At 36.2% G+C, this 16,109-nt stretch overlaps 1 protein-coding gene and 1 long non-coding RNA gene across 3 annotated transcripts in view; one reads left to right on the top strand and one right to left on the bottom strand.

Moving 5' to 3' along the window:
* Window positions 1-16,109, top strand: part of cerkl (CERK like autophagy regulator) — a 62,774-nt gene that overhangs the window by 38,842 nt on the left and 7,823 nt on the right. For both annotated transcript variants that reach the window (XM_016500171.1, XM_016500169.1), the window contains exons 5-6: window positions 3,386-3,528; window positions 12,473-12,547. In XM_016500171.1, the coding sequence (XP_016355657.1) occupies window positions 3,386-3,528; window positions 12,473-12,547 (218 nt within the window). The remainder of the gene's footprint in view (window positions 1-3,385; window positions 3,529-12,472; window positions 12,548-16,109) is intronic.
* On the bottom strand, window positions 4,737-10,770 carry LOC107699019 (uncharacterized). The gene is made up of 3 exons (XR_001635410.1): window positions 10,688-10,770; window positions 10,341-10,595; window positions 4,737-5,537 (listed from the first exon to the last, which is right to left on the bottom strand). It is a non-coding gene; the product is annotated as an uncharacterized LOC107699019 (long non-coding RNA).

Below are 16,109 nucleotides of genomic sequence, written 5' to 3'. Positions count from 1 at the left end.
TCACGTGCCACACACAATAGACGTTAAAGTGATGGCACATCAGCGATAGATGCAATTATTCCCCTCACACATTTATGGTAATTATCAGCACCCTGAATGCAAAGACCTTATTTGTGCAAATTTTAATGCCATCACATTGACTGCTGATAGATGGGAAGTGAGATAAGTGGCAAAATATTAGACTGACATGCAGTGTTGAGGAACGTTACTTTACGTGTAATCAGTATGTTACATTACTTTTGCATTTGTTTTTCTAACCATCAGCTCCCCAATACTCTCTTTCCTTCAAAATGGAAGCCGTATGCTTTACTTTCAGGCATTTTTATATTGAAATTTTTTTTTTTCACTTGCCTAATATAAGCTATAATAGCTCTCAGACAAAAAAAAAGTACAAAACAGTACACTTTCAAAAGTTACTAATATGTACCATTGGGGAGTAAATAAAGTACCCCAATTTACCTTTGTTCCATTGCATTGATGGCTTTGCACCTTTTTCTGATTTACCTGATTTTTATTGCAATGTCAGAAATCACAAACACATCACAAACCCAGCCTGTTTTTTTTTTTTAAGCAGAAAATGTTGGGAATTGTGGGCTGAAAGAAAACAGTCACATTCTGTACGTCTGATCACCATGACAATCTGTAAAACTATGATACCCATCATGCTTGCTCATACTACGACAACTCTTACAATGCTTGTGCACCTTATTTATACTCTTACTTTTCCCAACATGGAGAAGAGAGAGACGTTTTCAGTTGTATTTATCAGTAAATAAGTTGTATAAAATATAAATAAAACATGCATTACTTATTAAAAATATGCATTAAGTGAGATATTATGGTGCAAATTAACTTTGCTATTTGAAAAAAAAGGGGAAAAAAGAAAAAAGAAAACTCCATAATGTGCATTACTTGTATCTAGGGCTGTCATTCATACATACATACATACATAAATCAATCATGCATTTGATCAAAATGAATCATACCCTCTGACTTTTAAGTAAATAGCATAAGAAACTGCATAAGAGTTTTAGGTCACACTTTATTTTAAGGTCCAATTCTCGCCATTAACAAACCATTAACTATGACTTTTGCCTCAATAAACACCTAATTTGCTGCTTATTAATAGTTAGTAAGGTAGTTGTTAAATTTAGATATTAGGATTAGGAATATGTAGAATATTGGGATATAGTAGAATATGGTCATGCAGAATACGTGCTTTATAAGTCCTAATAAACAGCCAATATGTTAGGTATGGTAATAAGCAACTAGTTAATAGTCAGAATTGGTCTCTATAGAGAAATTCAAGTTCCACTAACATGTTTTTCAAGTCAGAGGAGCAAGTCTAAATATTTTCAAAGTTACTAAGAACTAGTTTTAATGAGTCACAGCATCTTAAAATGTGACACTCATAGCGTGAGACAAGATGAAACAACCAAAAACGCATCTGTACATCGTCAAACCATTTAAAGAAATGGCAGACTCAATGTGAAGTCGATCTTCGGCAGATTAAACGCCAAAAAAAAGAATTACTGTGAACTATTGATGAGCTTACATATACTTATAACGAAATAAAACTTTATTTTGATATATAAAGCCTCTTTTTGTAATTATTATTAATTTTTTTATGCATCTGACACATTAATGTCTTTGAATTATATTCATTTGGGGGCTTAATTGTCTTAAGTATTGATATGCTATTAATTTTAATTTAATTAATCAGCAATTCGTGTAATTGATCTGATTAACATTCTTAATCAGTTGACTGCCCTACATGCAACATGTTAACTTCAACAGTGAACCTTGGTTAATGTGGAATGGAACTTGTTCATCTCGACCCCATTCGTCATTCCCATAAAGCTCTGCATTGTCTGTGCACGTCGTGTGTTTGGTGAGGCCTCTAGGTTGAAGCTTTAACCTCTACAGATGAAGATAAGGCACAGTCTCTGACACCTGCCAAAAGGATCACAGTTAGTCCCTTCCACTCCTCCATAAAATAACCCAAAGGTGAATAGGTGAGCTTTGATGTATCGCTTAATATTTACTAACCCGATTTGGTAGATTCGCAGCGTCCTTCGAGACTTAACATATATGGCGGCTCAAAACATTGCAATCAGATTTATCCCAAACACCTGCGACTGCAAGGTCACAGAACTCATTTTGTGAGTGGCATGGCTACTTGCTTATTAGTGCTGGCCGAGTCTGCTAAACAAATCTATTTGTGAGATTGTACAGTATTGCTAAAGGGCATTTCTGAATTAAATGTAATCAGCTTTACTAGGCTGTGTTCATTTATTAGTAATGTGCTTAAAGCAGATTAGTGGGCTCAGCCGGTTTTAATGATTTATTTGCTGCTGAGATCTGACAGATTTTCTGCTATTCTTGAAAAAAAAAAGGACATTTCCCAATTAAAATATACACCTTCCACGGTTTAATCTATTGTGCAATACGACGTAATGGGAATTATGGTTTCCATTAATTGAAATGGATTCCTCTAATAAAGACTTGCTAGGAATTTTTAATCATATTTAAGGAATAACTGTGCCATTTTCGCCATGTGTAATCTGTATATTCAATCAAATACACATCCATATGGATTTACATTTATCCACATATGAGTGAACAACAGCCTAATTGTTACATGTGTGTTAGCCAGCCCTTGGCCATGAGTTTGGGTCACGTGACTCACCGCCCATCCGTTTGCTTTCTCTCTAGTGTGGTATGTGTTGGGGGAGATGGCTCTGTAGCTGAGGTGGCATATATGGCGGCTCAAAACATTGCAATCAGATTTATCCCAAACACCTGCGACTGCAAGGTCACAGAACTCATTTTGTGAGTGGCATGGCTACTTGCTTATTAGTGCTGGCCGAGTCTGCTAAACAAATCTATTTGTGAGATTGTACAGTATTGCTAAAGGGCATTTCTGAATTAAATGTAATCAGCTTTACTAGGCTGTGTTCATTTATTAGTAATGTGCTTAAAGCAGATTAGTGGGCTCAGCCGGTTTTAATGATTTATTTGCTGCTGAGATCTGACAGATTTTCTGCTATTCTTGAAAAAAAAAAGGACATTTCCCAATTAAAATATACACCTTCCACGGTTTAATCTATTGTGCAATACGACGTAATGGGAATTATGGTTTCCATTAATTGAAATGGATTCCTCTAATAAAGACTTGCTAGGAATTTTTAATCATATTTAAGGAATAACTGTGCCATTTTCGCCATGTGTAATCTGTATATTCAATCAAATACACATCCATATGGATTTACATTTATCCACATATGAGTGAACAACAGCCTAATTGTTACATGTGTGTTAGCCAGCCCTTGGCCATGAGTTTGGGTCACGTGACTCACCGCCCATCCGTTTGCTTTCTCTCTAGTGTGGTATGTGTTGGGGGAGATGGCTCTGTAGCTGAGGTGGCCCACGGGTTGCTTCTCCGGGCCCAGATGGACGCTGGGAGGGACACAGATTCTATCTTCACGCCTGTCCAAGCAGCACTTCCTCTCGGCATAATACCAGCAGGTGAGGATCAGGGGTGGTGTATCTCTTTCTCCTGCAGCTGTCCCCAGTACAGCCCAAAACGTCCAGCTCTTTTCAGGAGAGCGCATGCGAATCAGCGCTCGGTCCTCGCTGAGTCAACATGAATTCAAAATTGACCCAATTTGCTTTTATTACACACGTTTCTGATCTTACTGTGCATGATTCATCATATGCGTTAAACACGTTACATATACAGTACATGTTATTCTGAAAGTAAGAAATTTTTTTTAGTTTTGCATATTTATAGCAATATATCTGTGGCTTTTTCCAGATGATGTCACAAAACCAAATCTTTAACCCCTCCCCCTCAAACCACCTGGCTCCATTCTAGTATGTAACACCCACTTTCCAAAACACAAATTCCCAATGGTTATTCTTGTTGAATATCATGTTTCAGAAGTACATTAGAGTATGGAAGTAAATACCAATTTTACTTGCATAATCTGTAAAAGTATTTTTTATATAAATTAAGTTTAATATTAAAAACATAAAAAAATTATAATCATAATATAAATGATATATAATAGTTTCTGGTACAGTTGTCTGTGTGCGTGTATATGCATGTATACACACACATACACACACACCAATTATACTTGAATAATCTATAAATTACATATTTCTAATAACACATATGTCATTTTCACCAAATAAATTAATACACAAATGTAAAAAATGAAATACAATAATAATAATTATAATTATAATTATTATTATATATAAACACATTAATTATATCTTATGTTTTATATTATACAGTATTATTAATTTGAAGCCAACTTTACCTGAATAATGTGTAAATTACATATTTTTAATGACAAATATTTAATTTTTACCAAATAAATAAATACATAAATGTAAAAAATAACTAAATAATAATAATAATAGTTTCTTGTCTTATTGTATACTTAGATTAATTAATTATACATTCTGTAACATTATATTATACTATATTATCAGATCAAAACTAATTTTACTTGAATAATCTGTAAAATTAATTATTTTATTATTAAACTTAAAAAAAATATATATTAATGAGAACACTAGCATACATGTTTACATCCTCAAAAAAGACTAAAAGCCACAAACAATTTTGAGGTACTTAAATACCTTCATGAGGTATTTAAATGAAGAAACTGAAATAAAACCTATAATTGATCATCACAGCATGTCAAAATATGAGTAAAACATGATAATGTATAGCAACAGCCTTGTGGGTAAACCATGCGACTTTTTATGCTTCATTCCGGCACTGAAACAATCAGAGGCGTGCTGCCAATTAAAAATCGAACCCTGTAGTAATTTCGGTCTCTAGTTTCTGTGCTGTCAGAATGATTTAGTTTGATTGTGTTCTGAAACTCCTCTAGTGAAAACAAACAGGCAGCTCATAACAGCAGCAAGCGAGTGTATCATTATCAAATTGATTTAATCACAGTCAGGCCTCTGAATGGCCCACTCGCACACTGAGTTAATTGCCTTCAATAGTGTCTGAAATGGAGCATCCTCCATTTGACTCTCCTTTGCTGCCTTTGAAACGGACTCCACTGGCCTTGGATCAGCGGCCCTATTGTGCACACTCACACAGGACTGACTAAGCTCAGATATTTTCTCTTTTTTTGCGGGAGTGTGGCACAAACCAACCCCAAAGAGCTGCCAAACTGGGCTGGGAAGAGGAGGGGTGAGCAGGGTAGATGGGTACGGTAGTGGCCCCTACTTTTTCGGCCAAGAGATTGACCTTCACTTGTCATTTCAGGCGCAGCAAAATGGAGTGCTGTTGTTAGGAGCAATGGAAGCCCTCCAACTCCGCACCCGCTGCAAACTGACCGTACCGGGGTCACGCTTTCTCTTCATTAGTGCCGAATCCCACAGGAGTATTTGCAAACAGTTTCCTGTCACAAATGCAGAGGGGAAAAAAACGACCCCCTGCCTCTGCCATTTTCCTGCGCGGGTTTAGACGTGTCATTTGGTGTGACATCAGACCCAGGTCAATCCTTAGGGATAGAGGAAATGGAGTCAAATTGACTCTCTTTGTTACAGCTTTGCAAAAACACCCATGCAAACTCTTAAAAATAAAGGTTTCCAAAAGGGGGCTTTCACAGTGATGCCATAGAAGAACCATTATTGGACTTTTTCAGTAATCAGATCCTGAAAGAACCATGATTTTCTTGTGCTGAACAACATTTTAATAATCTACACTCTGAAAGACAAAAGTTCCAAAAGGGGGCTTTTGCGGTAGAAGAACCATTTTGGGTTCTTCAAAGAACCTTTCAGTGAACAGTTCCATGTTTTTTTTGTTAGTGTGAAGAACATTTCATAATCTAAATAACCTTTTTCCACTATAAAGATCCTTTTGTATAATGAAAAGGTTCCATGGAAGTTAAAGGTTCTACATGGAACCATCGATGCCAATGAAGAACCTTTATTTCAAGAATTGAACAAACCTTTTATGCAATCGAAACGTTCAATGAATGTTAAAGGTTCTACTTGGAACTATTGATGCCAATGAAGAACTTTTATTTTTAAGAATGTAACAAACCTTTTGTGCAATGGAAAGGTTTAATGGAGGTTAAAGGTTCTTCACGGAACCATTGATGAAAAGGTACCATGGATGTTGAAGGTTCTACATGGAACCATTGATGTCAATGAAGAAACTTTATTTTTAAGAATGTAAAACTTTTGTGCAATGGAAAGGTCCAATGGAGGTTAAAGGTTCTTCATGGAAGGATCTATGCCAATAAAGAACCCGAATCAACTATAGTGATTTACCGCAAGTAATTACCATGTGCACATCAATAAAATATACAAGAAATGGCCCTCCTATGGCAGCCAAGTTGATGTCTAATTATCTTAGCTGGAAAACAGACTAGCTTCTTTAACACTTTAATTTGTCATTTTTATGTCAGTATTCATAACACAGTCAAGTTGAACAAACATTCGAGTTTTTCTTTTTCGAAAAATTAAACTAATTACTAAGAGCGTTTCAAATACCATATTTACACAATGGAGGATAAACATGCAAAAATGCAGCACCCTGCCCAATTAAAGGCTTTCTCACTGCACCATATATACTCCTCGGTACGTATAGCATATAAATTGCAGGCGTCTAATTAATTTGCCTGCTTTTAAGGGTTTCAGGGGGACTGTTAATTTCTTTGATATTCCAGGCAAAGAACCAAAATGTTGGTGCAGTTTCCACGAGACTCTTAGACATGGTGTGAAGAACATTTCATAATCTAAATAACCTTTTTCCACTATAAAGATCCTTTTGTATAATGAAAAGGTTCCATGGAAGTTAAAGGTTCTACATGGAACCATCGATGCCAATGAAGAACCTTTATTTCAAGAATTGAACAAACCTTTTATGCAATCGAAACGTTCAATGAATGTTAAAGGTTCTACTTGGAACTATTGATGCCAATGAAGAACTTTTATTTTTAAGAATGTAACAAACCTTTTGTGCAATGGAAAGGTTTAATGGAGGTTAAAGGTTCTTCACGGAACCATTGATGAAAAGGTACCATGGATGTTGAAGGTTCTACATGGAACCATTGATGTCAATGAAGAAACTTTATTTTTAAGAATGTAAAACTTTTGTGCAATGGAAAGGTCCAATGGAGGTTAAAGGTTCTTCATGGAAGGATCTATGCCAATAAAGAACCCGAATCAACTATAGTGATTTACCGCAAGTAATTACCATGTGCACATCAATAAAATATACAAGAAATGGCCCTCCTATGGCAGCCAAGTTGATGTCTAATTATCTTAGCTGGAAAACAGACTAGCTTCTTTAACACTTTAATTTGTCATTTTTATGTCAGTATTCATAACACAGTCAAGTTGAACAAACATTCGAGTTTTTCTTTTTCGAAAAATTAAACTAATTACTAAGAGCGTTTCAAATACCATATTTACACAATGGAGGATAAACATGCAAAAATGCAGCACCCTGCCCAATTAAAGGCTTTCTCACTGCACCATATATACTCCTCGGTACGTATAGCATATAAATTGCAGGCGTCTAATTAATTTGCCTGCTTTTAAGGGTTTCAGGGGGACTGTTAATTTCTTTGATATTCCAGGCAAAGAACCAAAATGTTGGTGCAGTTTCCACGAGACTCTTAGACATGCTTGACTAGCGAGTCATTGCATCACATTCATCTGCCTGGATGAGGGAGACATTAACTGCCTTATGAATATTCATGCTGTCTGCTTAATTAAGTTAATTGTTCTGCAGAAGTGCTTGCACTTCCAAGGACAATTTTTCTCTCTCTCGGTTTCTCCCCCACATCTCTCTCTTTCAAAGCCCCCTTCCTTCCTATTCGCCTCCCTACTCTAATATCTGGGCGCTACTACCATTCGTCACCGGGTTCTGGAATGGAGATGGGTAATATATGGAACTCCCGATGATGTTGGCACAGGCTGTTGCTCTGAGCCTTGCGGGAGAGACAGATGCACGCTTGAAATATAGTGTTACTGCACGGCAGCAGCGCTACAGACACCACCCAACAACAAAAGAACAAAACAATCAATGTCAAACACCAAAAACATTGTCTTACGTGCAGTACATACGATGTGGAATGACAACACTTCGGCGAACCTCAAGTGGGCTTTACCAGATCTCTGTTAGAAATGGTAATTTTAGCATTCAGATAATGAGTTTTTAATATCACACTCACTGAGACTGTTAAGTAACCGCATTCATTATATTTCTTTTAATTGGCGGTAGACCAAGCTCTCCTTATATTACAGATTCTCACATGCCTATTGCTTGCACCGGAATTTATCCCTGCAGGACTCACTTTGCTAAAGCCACAGCTTGACGTTTATGATGGGGAGTGATATCAGCTCTGTTCCAAAACCTAGTGAGTTGCCTACGTAGGCAGTATTTTAAGATGTAATATGCATGCTTCCTGATGCGAAGGCTGTTTCAAAACGAAAAAAGAAACTGTATGTGCATCAGGCCAAATTCTGAAGCATCTTCAAGCTGAGTAGGCTAAACCACTAAGATGGGATATACTATATTATATTCTAAATATAACACTGTAAAAAATGATGTGATCAATACTTCATGGTAACATGTTTTTCTATTATTTTAACTCAACAACTTCACCTTTTTTTTATTATTATATAAGATTCAGCTCAATTTTTTAAGTCAGTTTAATATAAGTCAAAATTACTTATATAGCTATTGTGATTATACTTAAAAATTTGAGGCAGCAACTGAACTTAAGTTTTTAAGTAGGTGGGAATTTTTTACAGTGTACAGAAAAATATATACAGTAAAATGTGAATTCGATTAAAAATTATAAAAAAATCTATTTAAAAAACTTATATTTTTTCCAATCAGTGCGCTATGTCGTTGTTATTGACATTTTCACGACAATTAAGCACATTTTCCAAGAAAATTTGCATAATGACATTTTGCTTTCATTACCAAACATTTTTTTTAAAGCTAGAATTATGATTAATTAAATTCAGTACAATAAAACTACAATATCATCTACATAACATTTAAATAACTATTTGGGGAGAAAATGATCTTAATTGTATTTAAAGAAACAAAAATCCCCAAAAGTCTAAAATCCTCATGACAATACAATAAATGTCATTATTACAGCAATGAGGGGGAAAAAGGTCTAATTTTCATTCTTACAGACACTGTAATAAAATGCACTTTTTTAAGGCAGCATGAATGAAATAAAAATGTGATTAATTTTCATGAAAACATCACGATACTCAAATAGAATTTGAATGGAATCCACTGAAGGGCCTACTGTGCCCATTATCAATTCGGAGTGTCTATTTACACTAAGTGCAAATAGCCCGCCCTGTTGGCAGAGGCTATTTACACTAACTCCACCCACCAACATGTGATTCGGCTAGTCAGCATTACAAAAGACAGTCAGCAGTCTTCAGCTCCAGTGGCGCAGATGGTAAAATGGGTGTCATACTCATTTTGACGTGATCGACCCTGGTTCGAATCCGCCTTTTGGCGAATTTTTTCTCCCTTTTCAAATTTCAAATCACATCAGAAAAGCATTTATTTTCAATGAAAATGAAGGAAATAATCAAAAAGTAGAAAATAAAGTATCGGGTAGGGTTAAGGGTAGGTGTAGGGAGGGCTTTATTGTCCCAATAAGGTGGCATCCATTTAATAATAAATGTACTACAATACTGAGGTGCAGATAATTGCCACTATTTGCAATAAGTAGTATAAATAGCAGAAAATCCTGCTATTTTAGCATAGTGTAAATAGAATCTATAGCTATTTGCACTTAGTGTAAATAGCATATCACTAAAAAATGCTGCTATTTGCACTGTGTAAATAGCATCTATCGCTAAGAAAATATGCTATTTTCACTTAGTGTAAATAGCATTTAATTGCTATTTGCGCTTAGTGTAAATAGCCTCTATCGCTATTTACACTTAGTGCAAATAGCCGCTGCCTTATCAATTACTACTAAACACAAAAACATTAAATGCTCCAAAAGTTTATTCATTTAATATGGGGCAAATATCTATTCTGCAGAAAGATCAGAGATACTCATTTTCTGAGTGTTTTATTGATTTTGGCAAAAAGTCTTGCCTTATGTTTTGCCTTTTGTTTTAATTTTAATGGGACATATAATAATAAACGTACATAACGCTTCAGAAAAAAAAAAAGTCTCAACTCGTGAAACAAGTCGCATACAGGATGTACTCATCTGATTAATCTACTGAATACTCATGTAAACAAAATGACTAAAAGTACAGCAGCTCACTGTTTTGGAAGTCAGTCAGTCAGACGCTGTTACCTTTACCGAGTCGAGGCTCAGAGCCGGGCTTTTGTGTTGAAATCATCACAACATATGGAAACTCCCAGAGAGGCCAGGAAGCATCATGGATGTGTTTGTGAGGGAGGGCAACATTTCCAGTGACCTGGTAGGTGGGAAGAGGCACATGTACTTGCAGCCAAATTCAGTTGGAGTGTGAGTGTGTGTCCAGCACTGTAGGCCTGGCCATCTCTGTCGGCAGAAAGGGAGGGAACGGTTTCATCCAACACCTCCGTCCTGTTCTCATTTACAGACATTTGCTTTCATACCCTGTTGATCTGAGCAAACACACTGGCCAGATAACTGCATGAAAGGAAATGCCTACTCACTCGACAAGGACAAGCCTCTCTCTGCTGTTTGTCTCTGGTAGTAATCAGTACAAATACACACACCTGTTCTCCCTTCGCAAGCTGCCAGCAAGGTGAACAACCTTAATTGGCACAAGGCGATATTAACTTAAATTAATGCCCTTTAACAAAGTCCTCATCCTGTAATGATTAACTTTACCTCACTGATTAGATGGGCGAAGCTGCTGCTGTTTTTAAATCAATGCTGCGTCCCAACTCGCACACTAGTCTAAACAGTGTGCCAGACGAGATTTAGAGTGTCCCAAATCACAGGACATTGACAATAATATTGCAAACGTGTCTGATATTTCGGAATGGGTGAATCTTAAGACGTAAGACTTTTATCTCCTGTTCAGGTTATATTTTACCTTAAAAACAAATATGTGGCACAGTATTCAAATTATCTCGTAGCATCAGCATGTGTCTAATGAGAAAGCTTTATCTCAAAATCACCTGTCCAGAGAACAGATTTTTTTTTAAATAGACTATTAAAATGTGCTATATTCCAAGCCATATGATAACTCTGTGTGACAAACAGACCAAAATTGGTAATTTTTCACTGATAATTGCACAAAGTCTCATATCACATTCAGTAGACTTGGAATATAGTGCATTTTATGTAGCATTTTCAGAAACAACATTGTGAAATTGAAAAATCAAGTCTTGTGTACAATATTATGATTATAATGGATAAAATATTTTCATTTTAATATACACTGTAATACAATTCTTGACTGTTTGGACACAAAGACAGCATACATTACATTACATTAATAAAATATCTGTCATATTTATATACTGAATTCAGAATTGAAGGAAAAATATCTTCAAAAATAGTTGCATTTTTAGGATCATTATAATATAATATAATATAATATAATATAATAATTAGCCTAATATTGCCCATAACTTCTTGTGCTATGACGTTTGTGGACAAGTGAACAAGTTTTTTTTTTTTTGCAGTATGTCACAACAGCATCATTACAGACTCATAAGTATGCACTTTCCTAAAGTGCATGGTTTTAGTGCATAGTGTATCAATTTAATAGAAATAACTGAAAAATCAGCTGAAATTCATCTGTTAATATTGTTATGCTCTGAAAAGAAAACATGCTAAACAAAGAAAACTGATTGAAACGTGATTGGTCGAACAGAAATCGAATGGACAGGTTCCCATTCTGTCCCCTGTAGCAGGTGCTGGAGAACATTGATATGCAGAGGAGAGAGTCTACTATAATAAAGCAAAGCTACATTTTTTCACGTTTCTGTAGCCATTCTTAATGGAATCTCATCACTCACTGAGAGTAAACAGTGTCTGTGCAGGGATACACACTATAGCAAACATCATTGGACCATATGCCACAGCATTCAGATGGTCTCATAGCATCAGCATCAGTATGTGTCTAACGAGAAAAAGCTTTATCACAAAATCACCTGTGCTGAGAACAGAATTTATCCAAATAGAAAGCTTGCTTGTTTATGAAATGCACAAGTCCATTTAAAGGAACAGTTTACCTAAAAAGCAAATCCAAATCTGAATGCTGTGTCTGTGGCACACAAGAGAAATACTGATGAATCTTAGCTCAAGTTATTTTCTTACCACGACTCAAGCTCCAAAAAAAAAAACACTATGCAAGTCAATGGGGACTATCCCTTTAAGTAATATTGTCGTATGAACTACGTTTTTGGTTCTTTTAGTGTATTTTGTGTCTTAATCGCTACAAACTATTAAACAGTGTTAAAATGTGTTTAATTATCCCTCTATAGGTTCTACTGATGTGGTGGCCTGCTCCGTGCATGGAATAAGACGCGCTGTGACTGCAGCCTTGCACATCATCATGGGTATGTTTTTTAATTTTGAGTTTCTTTCTCTCCTTCATGCATGAGCTTCTAGTCATTCTCTAACCTGTACGCTAACAGTAAGGCCTCGAGGAACCATGGGACTTAATGGAGCACAAATATACATGATAATAATATGTAAATGGGATTCGTATTTACTTTTCAATTCCACTGAGTTATGTGTGTAGGGGCAACGGTTTCATTTTCACCCATTGGAAGTCTCTCTCTCCCTCTTTTTGGTGTATCATAATGGTGGCGCATGCGGTGGCTCTCTGTAATTTGTTGTTTAATTAGAGTGCACAGACTGTTGTTATGGGGGCCGAGAGAAGACAAACCCCCCGCATGGGCTCTGCCTCTTCAGCTTTGGAGATCATGGTTAACAGGTCCCATGGAACAAGAGACGGTCCCGGGAGAGGTGGAGATACGTCTGTCGTCAATCACCCGTACGGTCCCGCCACAAACACTGAGTTTCTTTGACGTTGCTGTGGGCCGTCGTTGAAAGTGTTACTTCTGGCTGGCAGTGTTCTCTTTGGCTTTAGTGCTGCGTGTCCCTGTCTGTCTGTCTTTCTGTGAGGCGTTTTTGAAGTTAGCACCAATATGTCTGGGCCATTGTGTCGACTGTGCAAGCTCTCCTGGGCTTAGCTTAACAGACAAGCGGATTTGGCTTGTGTCAGGGGATTACATGCACAAGCTAAGCTCGCATCCTCCAAAAAAAGAAAAAGAACACGTACTGGCAAAAATTTTGCTTTACAGCTGAATTACGACTGGGATGAACACAATCAGAACCGCACAATAGAATCACAGAATCAGTTGTGCGCACAAGTTAATGAGTTTTTTTTGTTGTCACTGTTTCGTTGTTCTTTGTGGATTATTGAGAAATGATTATCTGGTGATATTTTGTTTTCCAATCACAGGCTTCATATGAAGTTCCTTGTTGCGTTAAATGAATAGTTCACCCAAAAATGAAAATCCTGTCATTATTTACTTACAGTACCCTCATGTTATTCCGGAACACTTCTTTAGAAGACAAAAGGAGCATTTTAGAGAACCTTCATATAGTTATTTTCCATACAATGACAATCAGACTTCAAAACGTACCAAAACAGAATAAAAAGCAAGATAAAGGTAGTCCAAATGACTCATGCACTATATTCTAAGTCTTCTAAAGCTTTGGGAGAAGAACAGGCTGAAATTGAAATGAAAACCCTATCAATTACTCACTCTCATGTCATTACAGAATGCTGTATGCAGTTATTTTCTTCTGTAGAAGACAGAGGAAGAATTTTTAGTGAATTTTCACAGGTCTTTTCCAAACAATGACAATCAGGGTTCAATATGTACAAAAACAATGTAAAAAGCCCCATAAAAGTGGTCCAAATGACACATGCACTATATATTCTGAGTCATTTGAAGTCATACTCTAGCTTTGTGTGAAGATAGATTGAAATTTAAAGGGATAGTTCACCCAAAAATGAAAATTCTGTTATTATTTACTCACCCTTATGTCATTCCAGAATGATATATGCATATTTACATCTGTAGAAGACAAAAGGAGATTTTTAGGGAATCTTCACATAGTTCTTTTTAATACAATGACAATTAATATGACTCATGAACTATATTCTAAGACTTATAAGATATCTAAAATCATATGATTGCTTTGTGTAAAGATAGCTTTTTGTAACTGTATTTTGGTATTTACCTCTGTACAAAACAAAATGAGAATTTTTAAGGAATTTTCACTTTTTTTTTTTCATACAACAACAATTAGACTTCAAAAATGCACAAAAAATACCATAAAAGTATTCCATATGACTCATGCACTGTATTCTGAAGTCATATGATAGATGTGAAAAAAGACTGAAATTTAAAGGGACAGTTAACTCAAAAAAGCTAATATTCTGTCGTAATTCACCCTCATTTTGCTCCAAATATTTGACTTTATTTATTCTGTGGAACACAAATATATTAAAGAATGTCTGTGTTTATGGAGTTCTATGTTGTTTGGTCCCCATCGGTTTTCATTGTATGAACAAAAACAGTTATGACATTCATGTTTTTTGTGTGTGTTTCACACAGGTTTGTAACAAAATGTTTGGGTGAACCCTTTAAAGGCGCAAAACTGGATTGTGTGACAAAATTAGATGACAAACCCTGAGAACTGGTGCTGCCTAAAACTCTGCGGCCCATTTTTGTCCTCGCTTGGCTACAGACTCGGATGATTAACCGCAATCTCACCTCCACGTGTGCGAGAATGCGTCTCATCATTAAGTCCTAAGAATTGAGCCATATGGTATTATAACTCATAGGCTAGCTTTTGACTAAAGGGAGGTGTGAGTTTTAAGAACGAGTGCTGAATTTGTTTTGTTCGCTGAGATTGGCACCTTCTCTGTGCACTCGCCATCTCAGCAGGAACATCCTCGTACCGTCGTGATTAATTGCTCCATCAAAACATTGTGGCTCTCGGTACGAACCGCTGAGCTAAGTGTAGGCACTCGCTCAACAAAAGACAGCTTTTCCTAAGAAGACATTCCGACATGCAGGCATTAGGTGTCTTATGTGAAGCGAACTGAATGAAAACCACATTTTCCCCTTTCTGTACTACACAAAATGTCTGGCTTTTGTCGCTGCGAGGCAAAAGAGAAACATCAACAACACATAAGATACCTGACACGAATGAGAGTGTAATGCCCATTTAGGAGGGCCAATATAGGGCTTGTTCATTTCTAATTAAGCAATATTTACGCATGTGAATAAGGCCAACTGGCGGGATTTGGAAGGATCCGATGAATAATTCATGAGCGGGGAGAGCGTATGCATGGGGAGACAGAAGGAGGTCAGGAATGTGCCGGGCTACGGGGACTGGACTCAACCAGTGGACCACCAGATCCAGTCATTCCTGTTCACTTCGACATATGCAGTGAATTAACTCAAGAGATGTCACATTGACACTTGATAGATGACTCTATTGTTTCTAATGGACTAGAATTAAATTAGCTGATTATAGGATGCACGTTTACATCTACTGAAATATGTACATATACATACATGTGCATAAATACATGCATATACTTATTGATTGTACACTACCGTTCAAAAGTTTGGTCAAAGGTTTGTCTTTTTTCTTTTGAAAGAAATAATAGTTCTATTCAGCAAGGACACAATAAATTAATCAAAAGTGACAGAAAACACTTTTTTTTTTTTTTTTCAAATAAATGCTGTTATTTTCTCATCAAAGTCTAACAAAAAATGTATCAGGGTTTCCACAAAAATATTAAGCAGCACAACTGTTTTCAACATCGATAATAATAAGAAATGCTTCTTCAGTGTCAAATCAGCATACAGTATTAGAATGATTTCTGAAGGATCACATGACTCTAAAGACTGTAGTAATGGATGCTGAAAATTCATCTTTGCCTCACAGAAATAAATTACATTTTAAAATATATTTAAAATACAAAACAGTTGTTTTAAATTGTAATAATATTTCACAATATTACTGTTTTTACTGTATTTTTGATGCAGCCTTGGTGAGCAGAAAAGATGTCTTTCAAAAATCTTACCT

Source organism: Sinocyclocheilus anshuiensis, unplaced genomic scaffold (assembly GCF_001515605.1).
Source record: "Sinocyclocheilus anshuiensis isolate Anshui unplaced genomic scaffold, SAMN03320099.WGS_v1.1 scaffold18, whole genome shotgun sequence".
In the NCBI taxonomy this organism is placed as follows: Eukaryota; Metazoa; Chordata; class Actinopteri; order Cypriniformes; family Cyprinidae; genus Sinocyclocheilus; species Sinocyclocheilus anshuiensis.
The sequence above is the reverse complement of the archived record's forward strand: the minus strand, read 5'-3'. Positions and strand labels throughout refer to the sequence as shown.